Genomic DNA, 15,220 nt, shown 5'->3' with positions numbered 1-15,220 from the left:
TTAGTTAGCAGATATTTTACATAACTTACATTCAAAGGTTACAACAAAACAGCACTAGTACGCAATGTGGTAGAGACAAGATAAAAAGCCACCTTGACATTCTGATCTATACAAGTTTTCACCTCTGTTTTAACACAAAAAAGTAACTCTCAGTAACCCTGAAAGCTGCCAACGAGAAGTTTGCAGGTAGCTCCGTGACGAAAAAGCTCTGTGAGACGATAAATCCAGAATATCAAGGCGTTTCCTTTAACATAAAATAACCTGTAAACCCATTCAAAGGGGTTAGTACACTTTACATCACCAGTTAAATTCCCAGAGGTGTTTTAACAATAATTCACTGATGTTGGTGTTAAATATTATCATATAAATGGAATAAAGTGATGTTATTATTAGTCAAAAACATGACTTGGAGAAAAAACGAGTAGAATGTTGTAGTACACTATTTACACTCTCATATATATGCTTATGCAACTAGTATTGCAAAATAGAACACTGTAACTTTATAGAATTATACGATGATAACATCTGATTTGGCCACCCTGTAACAACTGCTACAAATTACAATTATTTCACCTGGATAAGAGTACCTGGGTTTTTTTTGTTTGTTTGTTTGTTTCAAAAGCACAATGAATACAGAACATAACCGAAACCTCTATGCTATTTATCCATCTCACTGTTAACAAACAACACAAGCTATTTCGACAGAGCTAACACAACTCGGCTCAGAAACCACGACAGAATCAATCGAGTCGGTACGATTGATGACGAATGAGTGTGTTCCTGAAAGAGAAGGGATTTCACCCCCCCCCCCCGGATGGGGGGTCCAGTCCATCACTCTTTAGACTGCTATTATAGGCTACAACCAGAGTAGGCACCATGCAGAGGGAGGGGCTGTGCCTGTTTCATAATAAAACTCAAAATTTGAACTAAAAATTTATATAAGGACTTTTGAGAAGGGGGGAAAAAAGCATATCCATGCCTCCACTGTGGTCAGCAGGGTGGAGAACCACTGTCTCTCTCTAAAGCAAAGGAAACATGGTGAGGATGAAGGATGCACACCATTTTATACCCTACCAGTGTCTTACTAAAATACCTCACCCTTGCTAAAGTTCAATAATATTGACCTAAGTTTAGTGATCGATGATACACCCGAGTCAAACAGTAGCTTTTCAGATGAATCCACCTTATAGAAATATGAGGTGTTTGTTTTGCACCAGCAGGTCGGCGCTCTATCAGCGCGGCACCTGACAAGAGGTGAGAGTTCACAGGAACGAGAAGAAGTGTGTTACTTGATACAGGTCGAGTCGGGAAGTGAGAGGGCCTAGATCCTGCGCAGAGGGTGCCACATGGACACGGGCTTCCTCAGAGTGGCCAGCATCTGGTTCCAGTGCGTGATCCCCATCCCGCTGGCCTCGGGGCCGATGATCACATGACCCAGATTCTCGCCCCGGCCGTCTTCTGTGGCCTCTGCCACCGTCACTCTCAGGGACAGCTCCTGCAAACAAACGCTCTGTCAGCATGATTCAGCAAAGGTTGGGTTTTTATCCAGTCTCAATTTGTTTATAGTCATGTTGCCCAGAGGATTTATAACACCTTGAGCATGAACCTTGATATCCTTTATCTCTTTTTCTTCCTCTCTATCATGCTGCTCACTCTCATCTAACTCTCCTTTTTGGTACCTGCAGTACGATGGACGGCACAGAGAAGATCATGGCTTCGTTGAAGATGGGGTTTGTGTCGTCTCGTTTGGTGGAAGTCTTCTTCTTGCTGATCTTTCTGCCATCTTGCAGGAGGTACACTTTGACAAATGGATCTGGTGATGAGGAGGAGTGAAAGCAATTACCACCACAATTCAGGCCTTCAGTCCATATGCATGCACACCCCCTCACACAGTTTGTAGAGAACGCAATAACATGCTCATTAGAGAGAAATCAATTAGAAGGACCGTCCTGTGCACACAATTAGTTTTGTAGATGTTAATGGGTCCAGTGTGGGTGACCTTTATCAGTCAAATGTTATTGTGGTGAGTCAGCCTTCTTGATTAAATGTTCCTTTTTTCAGCAGCAACATGGAAGTAAATGTCGAAAACGTTCACAGGTTTGACAGTAGAACGAGTGCATGCAAATTCAGTACATAGTTCACTGTTACTGATAAAACACACACACACACACACACACACTACAGCAAACAGACAAATGTCCCTGACCGGCAGTGGTCTTGCCATTCGTCCACACAAGGTTCTTGCACTTGGCCACGACCACAGTGAGGCGCTCTGCTGTCGGCAAATAGCTGAGAGACAGCAAGATCTCTCCGACTGCGTCCACAGCCTGTGGAGTCCAAGCAAAGCACGCCAGACAGACATTAAAGAAATTAAAAGAATAATTAAAGAACCTTTTCTTATAATGTGTTGGTGGGAGTCCAATCAGAGCTCCTAAAACTGCTGTTTGCAGTGAGTTTAATTTGTAGGCCTCTGAACTGCTTACAAACTTAATTTAATTAAAGCAATCACAAAATGGAAAAAAAAAATATTAAAAAATATAAAATTACAGGGACACATTTGAGCAAATGTAATGGGAAAATGGTTCAATTGTTTTTACAATTCAGTGATTTTATATTATATTTAATGTTTAATCAACAGCTGTTTAAAAAATCGTTTGTAGGAACATGCATTATTTCATAATATTTATTTTCTAATAATTATTATCAGACGATCAGAAATATTTTAGACATAATTCACTAAACTGAAGCTAAGCTGTAGTTTCATTTAATGTCCAGAAGGGGGAGCCAGGCATCACATCACTTCCTTGCACATAATTTATACAGTCCTTAGATGCTAGTTTACAGTAGGAGGCAGCACATTAGATTAAAGGTGTCCTTGACTTTTTTCTGCTTTACTTCAGTAACTGTTATGACACCTCACCTGACACCAGCGTACCTTATTGACATCCTGAAGGTAGAGCCAGGCATTAAACGGCCTGATGGTCAGGTCCAGGTCTGACAGCTTGAGCTCTGCTACGCCTGCGCTGATGTTTCTCTCATCAGCGTCGATACCAAAGGCAGCAAAGCGCAGGCTGTACTCATCCAGAGTGGACGCGTCCATGGGGACGGAGAAGCGCTCATCAAAGATCACGGTGAAAGCGTTCGTCTGGACCTGGTTGTGGGAAGCAGGAGACGATGATAAGCTGAGTGAGCTGACCCTATGCAGCAGCAGATCAGACAGACGTTTATTGTCTGAATCATTGAGAACATAAAAAAAAAAACCAAGGTCAGAGCAGATCATTTTCCCCACCTGCCAGATATCTGGACACATTCATCCACCCTGCTGCTACAGGATGTTTTAATACACACAACCGAAATAAGACAATGTTATTCATAGCAGCAGAATGAGTTTACACCACAGAACACTGTCTGGAGGCGCTTTGGCCAGACCTGGAGAGCACACCATGACTGCTGAGGATCCAAACAGAGGTTTGTCTGTTAATATTAAACCATCAAATCCTGAAGCATGTGCAGAAGTTACCAGGCAACTAGTGATGTGAAGACGAGACCAGGTTTAATAATAGCTCCCCCTTTCACACCACTGTTTGTTCTGCAAGTGTGAAATACAACAATTTCTGCTCTCAGATATAAACTGTATGGAATTCAGAACAAATCAGGTTGTAAGGCTGTCCTTGCCTCGTATCACCCAGCTGAACAGCATCATAATCCTGCAATCACACACAGAATACAGAGGAGGCCCTGTGTGCGCTGTAAAAATGGACATGGTGATATAAAGTGTACAGAGCAGGCCGTGTCTCTCCGCCTGCTTTCCATTTTAAATCCACAATCCCAGTTTGCCTGTCTGCACTGTGGGGCTTATCATATGGGGGATAACAACGGTGATGTGAGTGTATGAGGAGAAAAAAATGAGGCAACGTATGTGTGAGCTACAACAAAGAGAGCAAAGGGAAAGGAGGGGTGGCGTGCACATCACCACAGACAAACAAAACCAAGAAGCAGCAACAGCAAATAAACAGGGGAGGAAAAACAGAGACAGAATGGAGACAGGTGAGAGACAGCGAGGACAAAAGCAAAGAGAAAATGAGTGAGCGGAGAGAGGCGGAGAGAGAGAAGCCTGCTCCACCATTAGGGCGAGTGGAGCTGATGTCAGCATTTCTTAGCTTTTCCTTGACATTAAAGACAGAGCCACTAAAGCTGCCGCATCAGTGGCTGCTTCCATTATTATTACCCCCAGCCTGGACGCATTCATACCACACAACAAGTCAAAAAAAAAAACAAACAAAAAAAAAAAAACGGGGGCGCTGATGAATCTGTGCGTCGTCCTTGTCAGCCGGCACAAACTGTACCACACAGCAGAGCAATGACTCACAGCCAGGCAGGAGTCTGGCATCGTGGAGCCGAGAGCAGAAGGCGAGTGGCAGCGGGAGCAGATGGAGGAATGCGAGGCTCAGAAGCAGCCGCTTCAGATTAGATTCTTTGATGCTATTTATTCAATTGTTTTAAGTCCAAATACAAAGAAAAACCACTGGGACCAAACAGGGACATTCTACAATATTTCAAATCCATAAGTTTTATGTAACTTATTAGATTTTTTGGTTTGAGAAAAAAAAGTATGAATAATAAGTAAAGGGGAAGTTAACCTATAAGATTGTTTTTTTTAATTTGGTAAAATTTAATAAATAAAATAATACTTTATTAAAATATGACTTCATCAACCAAACTTGCAGCCCTTCAGTGCAGATAAACACTGACTACAGGTTATCGAAGTCGCTCACGATCTACTCTTCATGACAGTTAAGGCTCCACCTTACTGACTCCAGCTCCTGGGAGACTGGCCACTTGAGCCGATGAAATGGACTCTTCCGTCAGACAGCAGAGGACCGGCGTGTCAAGCTGAAGGATGGATGTTCTCACCCCCTGGGAAATATCACTGTCTCTGTCTAAAATTCAGCCAGGGCTAACATCTTAACCACATTTCAAGCTAGCCAAAAACTGGCCACTGAGCAAGACAGCTTCAGGCGATATGACCGTATTCCTTCTTCACAGCATCAAGAACCCCTTTTATCTTTTGCACAAGTTCAGTCGTCACGCTTTAACTTCTAATTACCCGTCTGAGCAGCTATCCTTTCATTTTTTTCCACCCCACAGTCCAGAATCCATTAGTAGTAGAGAAGCAGTTCTTGTAAGTGCCCTGCATCTAATCAAGAACTCCTTCACCTTAAACAGTCAGAAACTGTGACAAAATGTGCATTATGAAGGGAAGCATGCAGATTTATGTGTTTTTATTTGAATTCAGGGCTGCTTGTGTGACAAAACAGACACAAACCTCCTTACCTTAGTGACTCCCACATTAAGCTCCTCTGGACCCAGCGAAACCCTGATGAAGCAGCCGGGGAAGTCCCCTTCTTCCCTCTCCAGCAGGTCTTTGCCCTGGTGCAGGGTGATGTGGAGCATCCCCACCCCTTGGCCTGGGTACCTGGATGGCTCAAACTCCAAGGTCACCTCCAACTGGCCGACTGTGAAGTCGTGGCCAAAGTTGTTGGCAATGGAGGAGATGGAGCTGAGAGAGTCGGTAGAGATGGATCGGTTCAGCTGGGCCGTGCCATTCGGGTCCAGCTCCCTGCTCATCAGCTCCAAGTGGCCAAGGTCCCTGAAGCCATCTGGGGTGTCACCAAGGGCCAGGCTGGGCTTTCGGCTGGAGGTGGTGGAGGTTCGCCGGTGGTTGTTGGCAGCCACTCTCTTCAGAGAGGAAAAAGAGCAATCAGAATGCGTGTTAGCGTAGAATTTTCTCAGTGGTGTAAACAGATATTTGTTTTTACTCACAAAGCTGTTTCAGCTATTTCCTCACCAACATCAGCTCCAACCACACATACCGTTTCTTTCTGAGGGGCAAAACGTACCTTCTGTCTGACTTCTGAGAAGGAGGTTCCATACTTTTCTTGTAGATACCGATAGTCAAAGTTTGGGAAGGGGGACGGCGCGGGGAAGGTTCCAGATTTCCACAGCTTCCAGATGTTGAGCCCGGCCACACCCAGCAGCACCAAGAAACCCACCAAGTATATCCCCACCTCCCAGGCTGGCGGGTTACGCACCACTGAAAGAGACACACACACATAACAAGAGAGAGGAGTCTTCACAGGCTCAGGCCCAGTCGCTGAGCACAGTCAGCCACTGTTTCAGGCCTTGTCATTTAACAGTGAGTGGTGACTCCGGGAGACAGTCAGGCCACAGAAACTAAATCAGATAGTTGGAGAAAAATCAGACAAAATGTGACAGACAAATTGAAACGCCACTCTGAGTTAGATGCCGGAGCATCCCGTGCATGCTTTGTAGAGAGGGATTCGATGCCTGTGCCAAGCTGGCTTTCCTAAAATGAATCTGTGGGAGGACTTTGACAGCTTTATCTCAACCTTTGTGGTGACCTTTGGCAACAACTGCATCTCTCATGCTCTCATGTTCAATCAGTTGACACAGCTGTCGAACATTTGTCCACACAAAGACATTTCATGCAGAAAAGAAAGTACAGAAATGTGTCAGTGTAGAGCACTCACCGCTCAGATGGTAGCCTGATATATCCCCGCTCTGAGCCGAGGACATGGTGCTGCAGGCGGCCTGCGGAAACAAACCATAATCAGCTCAAGTGGATTTTTAAAATCAGCGTTCTTCATCACATCATCAAAACAAAGTGTCATTGTAAAAACCTTTTGAGAGTGCCAGCCACAAACATCACTTCTCCAAACTATGCACAGTCTGCATATATGTCTAAGCTACCTGCTCTTGTGCTTGATTCGCTCACCGCTGACCATGATGTGGTCACAGAGCTCAAACATAGTTGGCCAACACCCTTATTTCTGTGTTACGACTCATAGAACTACATAAATTGACCATTTTGACATCTGTCAGCAGCCTTGATTCTGCAGCGTCTTCCAGTTTTGGCACAACTGCAAAATGTAACAGGTCATTTGTCAACACTATATCACAGGAAAATATATCAACACAAATGAGATTTGGCACAAATGTTTAAAAGGATGAGATTAATAACTGATGACATTAAGATTAATTAAGATTCATTTTATATGTACAGGTTTAAGGGAATCTTGTAACTTTGCTCAGGCAGAAACCAGTAAGAACGTATGTAAGCACAGCATATGGACTTGTTGGAGGCCCCTGAAGACGTTTCGCTGCAGTCAGTCCTGTTTTGCTGAGACTTACAGGTTTATATGTGGTTGAGAACTCTAGTGTGAGATGTGACTTGGGGTAAATTGTTTGACGATGTGTGAGTCTGTTGCCTCTGTTAAGGGAAGGTATTTCCAGCTTGATAAAGGTGGCTTCCTTGACTCCTCAGTCAAAGCCTTTGTCCTTGTCCTGGTCTGGAATGTGTACCTTTTTGTGTGCCATGAAATGAGAATCATTACATGTCCCACAATTGTCCTGGATAAAAGTACTGATTGTGTAGTGACTGTATGTGAATGTAGTGATTAGGTTTGTGTAATTTACAACATGAACAGTCTGTTCTTAAAATAGATGTGGGGGTTATTATTCAAACACAAACAGCATTGTTTTCCTGCCCTTCCCTACTCTTCCTCCGCAAACTGCAAAAATAGAAAGAAAAAGATGGTCGCCGGTGTGTGACTCATTCCTCTCCCCTCCTCCTTGTTGGAATCTCCCCATATCTCAGCAGCTCAGGGGAAATGGGAGCATTACACTAATGATATAGAAAAAGGCAAGAGGGGGGGATGTGTGTGCGCGCTTTGCAGACCATAGCCATGCAGGCCAATTAAAGTGGCTGACGCAGTGCAGGGCCCACTGACAGCTGCTGATGTGCCATTAGCAAAACATGGGGAATCTCTGGCAGAGAGGGAAGCTCCCAAACCCCCGCCCCTCTTGGCCCAGCATCATTCAAGTCAGTGTAGAGGAGGTCCAGGGGAAGCTTGAAAGAGGAAGAGGAGGACCGGATCAGAAAAGAGGAGGGAAGACAAGAAAGAGCAAGACAACATTTCAGACAGATTTAGTAAAAAACAAAGAGGCAGCGTGGGCGTTCTGGTGCTTCTGTCGACTTTAGGCGGCAGAACTCTAATAACAAAGTCCTACTGGCTACAAATAGAAATACACTACACAAAAAGAAGATGAGTCATTTGTTTCTATTGATTATAAAGTACTTTGATCACTCATAAAGCTGTCCTTTATTAAAAGGATATTTTTTTTATTGACGGTACAGCTATATTAGCTTGGCGAGAAAATACCACCAGTGGAGACCATCTAGAAACTGAGCTGCCACAGACACTGAATCACTACTTATTGATCATCCAATCAGAATTTCTCCTAACAAAAACACATTGCTGCAGGTGCTTCTTACAACATGTACAGTTGTTTTTAAAAAAGAAGTCAGTGCAGAGAAATCGAAGCACATCTAATGTAAACAGCCCCATGTGCATTTCCATGTAATGTCTATGATGATTGTAACTCTATATACATAAACATATGATTTCATTTTCATAATTCTCATCACATATATGTCAGTGACATCCATGAGATCTGAGGCTTTCCTCTCACTGACAGCTCATTAGCACATGCCATTGATGTGTCATCTTCATGCCCACACCATCTCAACTCTCCCTTCTCTCTAGATTTATCCCAGCACCTCTGTAGAGACTCAGCATCATCCTCACAAAGCATGAAAACAAGAGCGTCTTCCTCCAGTGCGCACACAGAGCACACAGCTGTTAAAAAGACATTTTAATGACCATGATATGCATGAAATGAATATCTTGTCACAATTTCAGCTTGCAAAACAGCCGGCAATGAGCGTTAAGCGGCATGTGAATAAAGCAATGGAACACGGCCTGTGACATATAATTTTCCACATCAGTAATGAGGCTGTCAGAGGAAAACTCAGCCCAGAGGAGTGGAGTTAGGAATTCTTCATGCTTATCGCTAACTCCTAAAAAAAAAAAGAAAAAAAGGGGGAAACAGCTTTGTCTCTTCATACTTCATTGCAGAGTCAGGCTGGAAACCTCTGAAAATTCGCTCACTTCTGAATCCTGATTGTGTACCTTCTCCCCCGAGGCACCTGCAGGATTCTTAGAGGAGGTGTGTGTGTGTGTGTGTGTGTGTCATCAGCACCCCCCCCCCCCCAACACACACACCACAGAGAGGAGGGTAGCTACATGGAGAGATCAGATCCATTAATGCATTTACAGCCTGCAGTTTAAACAGCCCTGTACACCAGTATCCACCTGAGGCTGAGCATGAGCCTTTACTTTGGCAGCTGGTTAAGTGTATTTATCTTGTGTGTGGTTATCAATCACATTTTTTGTGATATTTGTTGTTTAGCTCCACAGCAAAATGCCAAATAAAGGCCATGAACTGATCTCAGAACTGTGAGATTTGAGTCAGTCTGGCGCTCAGACACTGAGCCACATTCTCACAAATCCTGCTGCATAGTGTGCCTGAGTCCGACGAGCACGGCCTCTCAGTGGGTGTCACCATTCTCCCTGCCGTCAGGTGAGGCAGAGACGAGTCCCTGACCTAAACCGTACCCTCTTTCTTTAATGCCTAACCCCAACCACGAGTGAAAAGAAGACAGAAGTGAAGTTTGTGGTGTTCATGAAACAAACATGAAGCATGAAGCGCCCTGTGATCAGCTGACAGGCATCCATATGTATACTCTTGCCTACAAGCATCAGCATGGCTTGCTAGGATTCACATAATGTGGCTGCTGTATGCAAACAAGGCAAATCTTATCTGTCCATCCTTAATAAGGCTTAGAGGCCGAGAGCAATCCTGACACACCTGCTCAGAGGTGCTGCAGCTGCTGCTGGTTTCTGCTAACACTCAAGAAGAAAGGGAACACGAAGGGCCTTCCGTTGGGGCTGCATTTTAAAAATGGTATGATCAATAAGAACAGGCAGAACAGATTTGTAGTCCTACACACACACACACACAGCTGAGCGGTTAGATCAGGAGTGAACTGAGGCAAGAATCAGATAATAGAAAGATGTGAAATTTGAAAATAAAGAAGAGCTGAGTGTCTGCCTGTGTTGAGAAAGCAATAAGACACAGAGATGTTGTGTGTAACAGAATCACAGGCCTGTCAGCTGCTCTCCTCTTACTGTTCCTCGCCCGCTCTCCCAACAACTGATCAATCAATTCTGCTTTTAATCTCGCCCAATGACTCATAATCAAATTAACTGCCTAACTGCCGCGCTCTGTGAAACGGTCTGATATAACGCCACACAGCAGTCTGCGTACAGCCAGCGAAGCAAGGCGTGTCTCTGTCCTGCCCCCTCACACTGTTTAAAGTTAGCTGCGCTGGGACATTTCTGGGTTGGAGCAGCTCACCTGGTGCATAGTTAAATTATACCCCGTTCACACTGGGGGAAAAAATCTGGCTAAAGCAGGATTCGGATCCAGATGTGTTTTTTCTGAGTGTGAACACCTCGAATCCGGCTGTATCCAGTTTGATTTCAATCCGGCTAGATCCACCTCAAATGTGGCTCAGGTGTGAACGCAAATGTGGCGAGCGAATCCAGCTAGCAACATGCTACTTCCGGTTACCGATGTGCTACTTCCGGCGCGACATGGGACAAAAAAACGCACGACGCATGCACACACGTGGTCCTACCGCGGCCTGAACGGACTCTGTATATTATGAGGCGCCACCTAGTGGTTTGGAGGACAGCAAACACGCTGGATGAAGCCGGATTGAGTGCGGACACAAGTGTGTGCTAGCCAGATTTGAAAATAGGTCTGAACACATCCAGCTTAAAGGCTGTCTGGGCTCAATCCTACTCTAGCTGGAATGACTTTCTCCAGTGTGAATGGGGCCTAAAAGGTCTTAGCCAATGCCAGATCCAGTGGGGGGGGGGGGGGGTCCTCAAAAATCAAAAACCAAAGCCCTCTATAAGCGTGGTGAAGGTAAGGGACGGCTTCTGCTACACTAGCAAGCTAGGTCGCGCAGATTTTATGAGACAAGCAAAAGTTGCATTGACTTTGGTATGAGGGAACCAAAAGTGCAAAAATGCTAATGCTGCTCTCTGTGGCTCATCGTCAAGCTGGTGTTGGAGCCTTGAGATGGAAAGTTCTAAAATCCATCGATGGCACTATGAATATCATAATCTCATAGAAACGTACTGCTGGGTACACAGATATTTGAACTGAACTGCCGGAGATACATGAGTGTGAAACGACCAGAGATGAAGGCTGGACGGCAGCTGTACATCTGCAAATGAATTTGATTTTGTGGACGGGACAGACATCTTCCTGTCTGCTGTGATCGTTCAGTGGAGAGCTGCTTAAACAACTGAGATTTGATTTCAGGTTCAATATTTTCTCTCCATCTTTATCAAATGCAGAGAAAAGCTCTCTGTGTGCGTTTTGTGATGAGCAAGAAGAGCCTGCTGACTTCACTTTAAATCACATTAAACAGCGCAGTGTCCAAAGGGCTAATACAGCCCTGCACGGAGTGGATAAAACAATCACACACACACACACAGAGCTCAGGGTTTGTTTAGTTGAATTAAGCACAGAATAATGTGGTTTTATCTTTTTGTTTGTCTCTCTCTCTAGAAGCTTGATCATACACGTGGGTGGATCCTGGCACAGCCACAGCACTTTACAAATGATGAGTATTTCCATTTATTCCAATTTTTTTTTTCATGCCACCACGTTTTTTGATTATTTCTCTAATCTAAAGGTTACTCATCCCACTAACTACAGTAATTATACTTACATGCTGCTTATGACTTTAACAACCTCACACCCAGGCCAATGTGTGCCGGGTGTCATATTTGAGAAACAGGCAATGTAAAAGCCTGAATTCTCCAGCAGCACTGGGTTTAGAAACAGTTTAATGCGTCTACGTATAAAGTCAAGCTTGGGGGGCCTGAGCGATGAGGCTCGTGAGGACGAACTTTACAGCAGAAACAAACATGGTCACATCCTGGTACAAAGAGCTCCACTTCTTTGCCTGTATTTGGATTAACTGTGAGTTTAGGTGGACTTTAACACTGCCAACATGGTGTCCGAACCTCCCACGGGGTCTCAGAATGAAAACCTGTGGATGATGACTGAGGATGCTTCATCCATAGTTATACAGTCAGACATCAAGAGAGGCTGAATGGAACGAAATGCCTCATAATGAACATAACGAACACATCGCTGTCGGACGAGTTCAGTTCCGTCTGTGTTGACATAAATATCATAATAGTATGTTCAATCACAGTAGAAACTACAGTGATAAGCAGCATTTTTATTGTCATGCCATATAAGCACATTTTTAATAATAATTCATGTGTTGTTTTGAGTTAACGCTCAGCGAAGAAACTGGTTTTACATGCTGTCATTGCTGTTTAATGCCTGGAAACTTAACATGCCGCTGTGTTCAGAGGAAAGAACTGCAGCATGCTGCTCTGGCCACATTCATGTGGCAGTAAAATGAGCATCCATCACATGATATATTCTGGAAATATTAGCTGCGATACATTAAAGTGTAGGCCCCTGCTCTACATCAGGACAGAGCACTTCGGTAATGGCACTGGGCTGTAGGTGTTACAGTATAGACTTGCTTGGCCCTGCCACACGCGCCAGCATTCACCAGAGTGCTCTTAGTTTTCTTAATGTAATAACACTTTTCTCCCAAGGGGTTCAACAGGGACAGAGAGAGAGAGAGAGAGAGTGTGTGTGTGTGTGTGTGTGTGTGTGTGAGGCAGGGAAAGCCCATGACAGAGAGTGAGAAAGAGAGTAGGTGTTAAACGAATGGCTGAGATGATTGCGAGTGCTGGTGGAGGAATTGAATCCTGAGCAGGTCGTATTTCAGCTCGGTGAATGGGCAGAAGGCCAACAACACACACACACACACACACACACACACACACACACACACACACACACACACACACACACACACACACACACACACACACACACACACACACACACACACCTGGCTATTCCACCCTCTGTACTACCAAGCCAGACAGCCGTAGGGAACACACTTGGAAAAGCAGGAGGAGACTCAAATGACTTCTTGAAATGCCTTAAGAAAAGTTTTTGTTTTGTGTCCTCTGAATGTGCTTCATCATTTTTAAATCGCAGAAACAGAACGTCTGCTCCAACAACATCTTCGAAGCTGTGATCAGTGCCATCAGTCGTCTCCACTTATAAATTCAGTGTCTGCTGAACAACTAACCCCGACATTCTACTTATTTATCATCATTTGATATATTTAGTGCGGAAGCAAAGATACATGAAACAGCATCATCATCAGTTTCTTCTGACTGTTTCATTAGAATTTAATTTTCATGCTAACCAGCAACCATAATCTAACAACAACCTGTACAATAATCTGCTGGATAATCTGTGTGGCAGCTTCTTCTGCTGATCAGTCTGTCATCTGGTTGCTTTAAACTCACTATGTGGATGACATGCAGCTCTGAGGCTCACAGTGGTGGCTGCTGTGTTGACATGAGCTCAGCAGTTCTTCTCCTGGGTGTAGTGCTTCCACTCCAATAAAAAAATCTGCATCTATGGATTAAGTTACCTAACTCTGTGTATTGATAGCACATCATGATGAAATTAACTTCAGTTCCTTGAAGCTCTAATTAAACTGCAACCATCAACCATGTATCTCATGTCCTCTGCTGCTGTCTCCATGAGGGACAGGAACTCTAAAAAAGACCTCTTAACATCTCCTCTCTTAGAGGATCAGGCGGCACAGAGCGAAGGCAGCTGCTCAGACTGTAGGACTCAGCAAGTCCAGACCAAAGTGATCGGATTTTTCTGGGTTAAACTGAGGAAAATGTAACACAACCTAATGACTCACACCTGCTCCGATCCGCACACAAAGCTCTCACTTTTATCCGTCTGCACTCCTCAGCCTGAGTCCTCTGCCATTTGTTTTTCTTCTTTCTTTTTTTAACCCCTGCAGCCACCGAAGGCTGCCGCGAGCATCAATCCGCTCCTCCAGCCAATAACCTGATCCTACAGCTCCGCTCTCACTGCGAATCAATATTTGTGTGGAGGAGAAGCCGCGGCAGCCTGTTTGTCGGGATGCATTCAGAAGAGCAACGCGCCTCCTGTCAACAGAGGAGAAGGAAAAGACGCATGCAAGTCCCCAAGTGTCGCATCTTCTGCACACAAACAGAGAGGAGCGCGCAGCGGCTGGTGGCAGGTGGTCGGCCTGAGCGCGCACGCATTTCTTACCCAGAGTTTTCTTTTGGTGCAGTAGGGACGAAAGGAGGAAGAGGATGAGGAGGAGGAGCAGCGGGGGAAGACCAACTCCACCGCTCTCCCTTCTTTCAGGCGCCCCTCTCCATCCAATGGCACCGGCGCCGGTTTATCTGTTCCAGGGGATGAGGAAGAGGAGGAAGAGGGGAGGGAAGCGGTGTTCACACACTTGCTGTTTCAGCGCATCCGGAAGCGTTCACACTCGGCCAGCTGAAGACGATGAAGATAAAGAGGAGGAGGAGGAGGGTTTATCTTCAACTCCGAGGTGTGCGCCTGCTTCAGCCTGGAGCATTCCTGAGCCGCAGCTACACCTCGACCGGTCGACTGCAGAAAGAAAGTCCCACCCCTGCAGCGCAACTTCTGCCGCCGGTCCGCTCAATAATAACACGACCAGCGCCTCCTCCTGCTCCAAGGATCCACATCAGCAGCAGCAGCAGCACTAAGCAGGACCTGTGCTGCGCACACACGCACACGCACACAAACACTGCGTGTTACGCAACGGGAGCACCAGGATGGGAGGTGTGTGTGTGTGTGTGTGTGTGTGTGTGTGAGGGACACCCAAACTTTTCAAGTCAGCATCCCTTCAGAATCTGACCCTCCTGATCAAATCAGACTCTGAGCCAGGAACACACATCATCCTCATCCTCCTCCTCTTCATCTTCCTCAGAGAGATAAAGTGATTCAGTGTGAAGCTGCATAACCGTCTACACTGGAGGTGTGCAGTGATGACACATCCGATAGCAGCACACACAGTTTCAGTCCTCTCAGAGAGGCCGTGCAGGCTAAAGGTGAACTAAACTCTGAGCTGCTGCTTCACATCTTCAGCAGACAATTGATCAAACTAAACATTTATTATTAACATAATTCACATTTACAAACCGCTCATTGTCTGGTTGACTTCAGCGTCATAAGACCAGACCAAATTAAAGAAGGTCATGTTAAACAATATCAGCCGCTCCTTGCTCTTAATCTCTAGATGTCTGGAAACTGTTTG

The 15,220-nt window shown here is 45.0% G+C and overlaps 1 protein-coding gene across 1 annotated transcript; it reads right to left on the bottom strand.

The window, feature by feature from the left end:
- Position 1: 1 nt before the first annotated feature.
- Positions 2 to 14,624, bottom strand: syt12 (synaptotagmin XII). Its single transcript, XM_028431352.1, has 8 exons — positions 14,203 to 14,624; positions 6,552 to 6,612; positions 5,901 to 6,094; positions 5,335 to 5,739; positions 2,936 to 3,151; positions 2,207 to 2,327; positions 1,680 to 1,813; positions 2 to 1,495 (listed from the first exon to the last, which is right to left on the bottom strand). Exons 2-8 carry the CDS (start codon positions 6,595 to 6,597, stop codon positions 1,322 to 1,324), a joined length of 1,290 nt encoding a protein of 429 aa, XP_028287153.1. The 5' UTR covers positions 6,598 to 6,612; positions 14,203 to 14,624; the 3' UTR covers positions 2 to 1,321.
- Positions 14,625 to 15,220: the final 596 nt, after the last annotated feature.

The sequence above is a fragment of the Parambassis ranga genome, chromosome 19 (assembly GCF_900634625.1).
Source record: "Parambassis ranga chromosome 19, fParRan2.1, whole genome shotgun sequence".
NCBI classification, from domain to species: Eukaryota; Metazoa; Chordata; class Actinopteri; family Ambassidae; genus Parambassis; species Parambassis ranga.
This window is presented reverse-complemented; position numbering and strand designations above follow the sequence as displayed.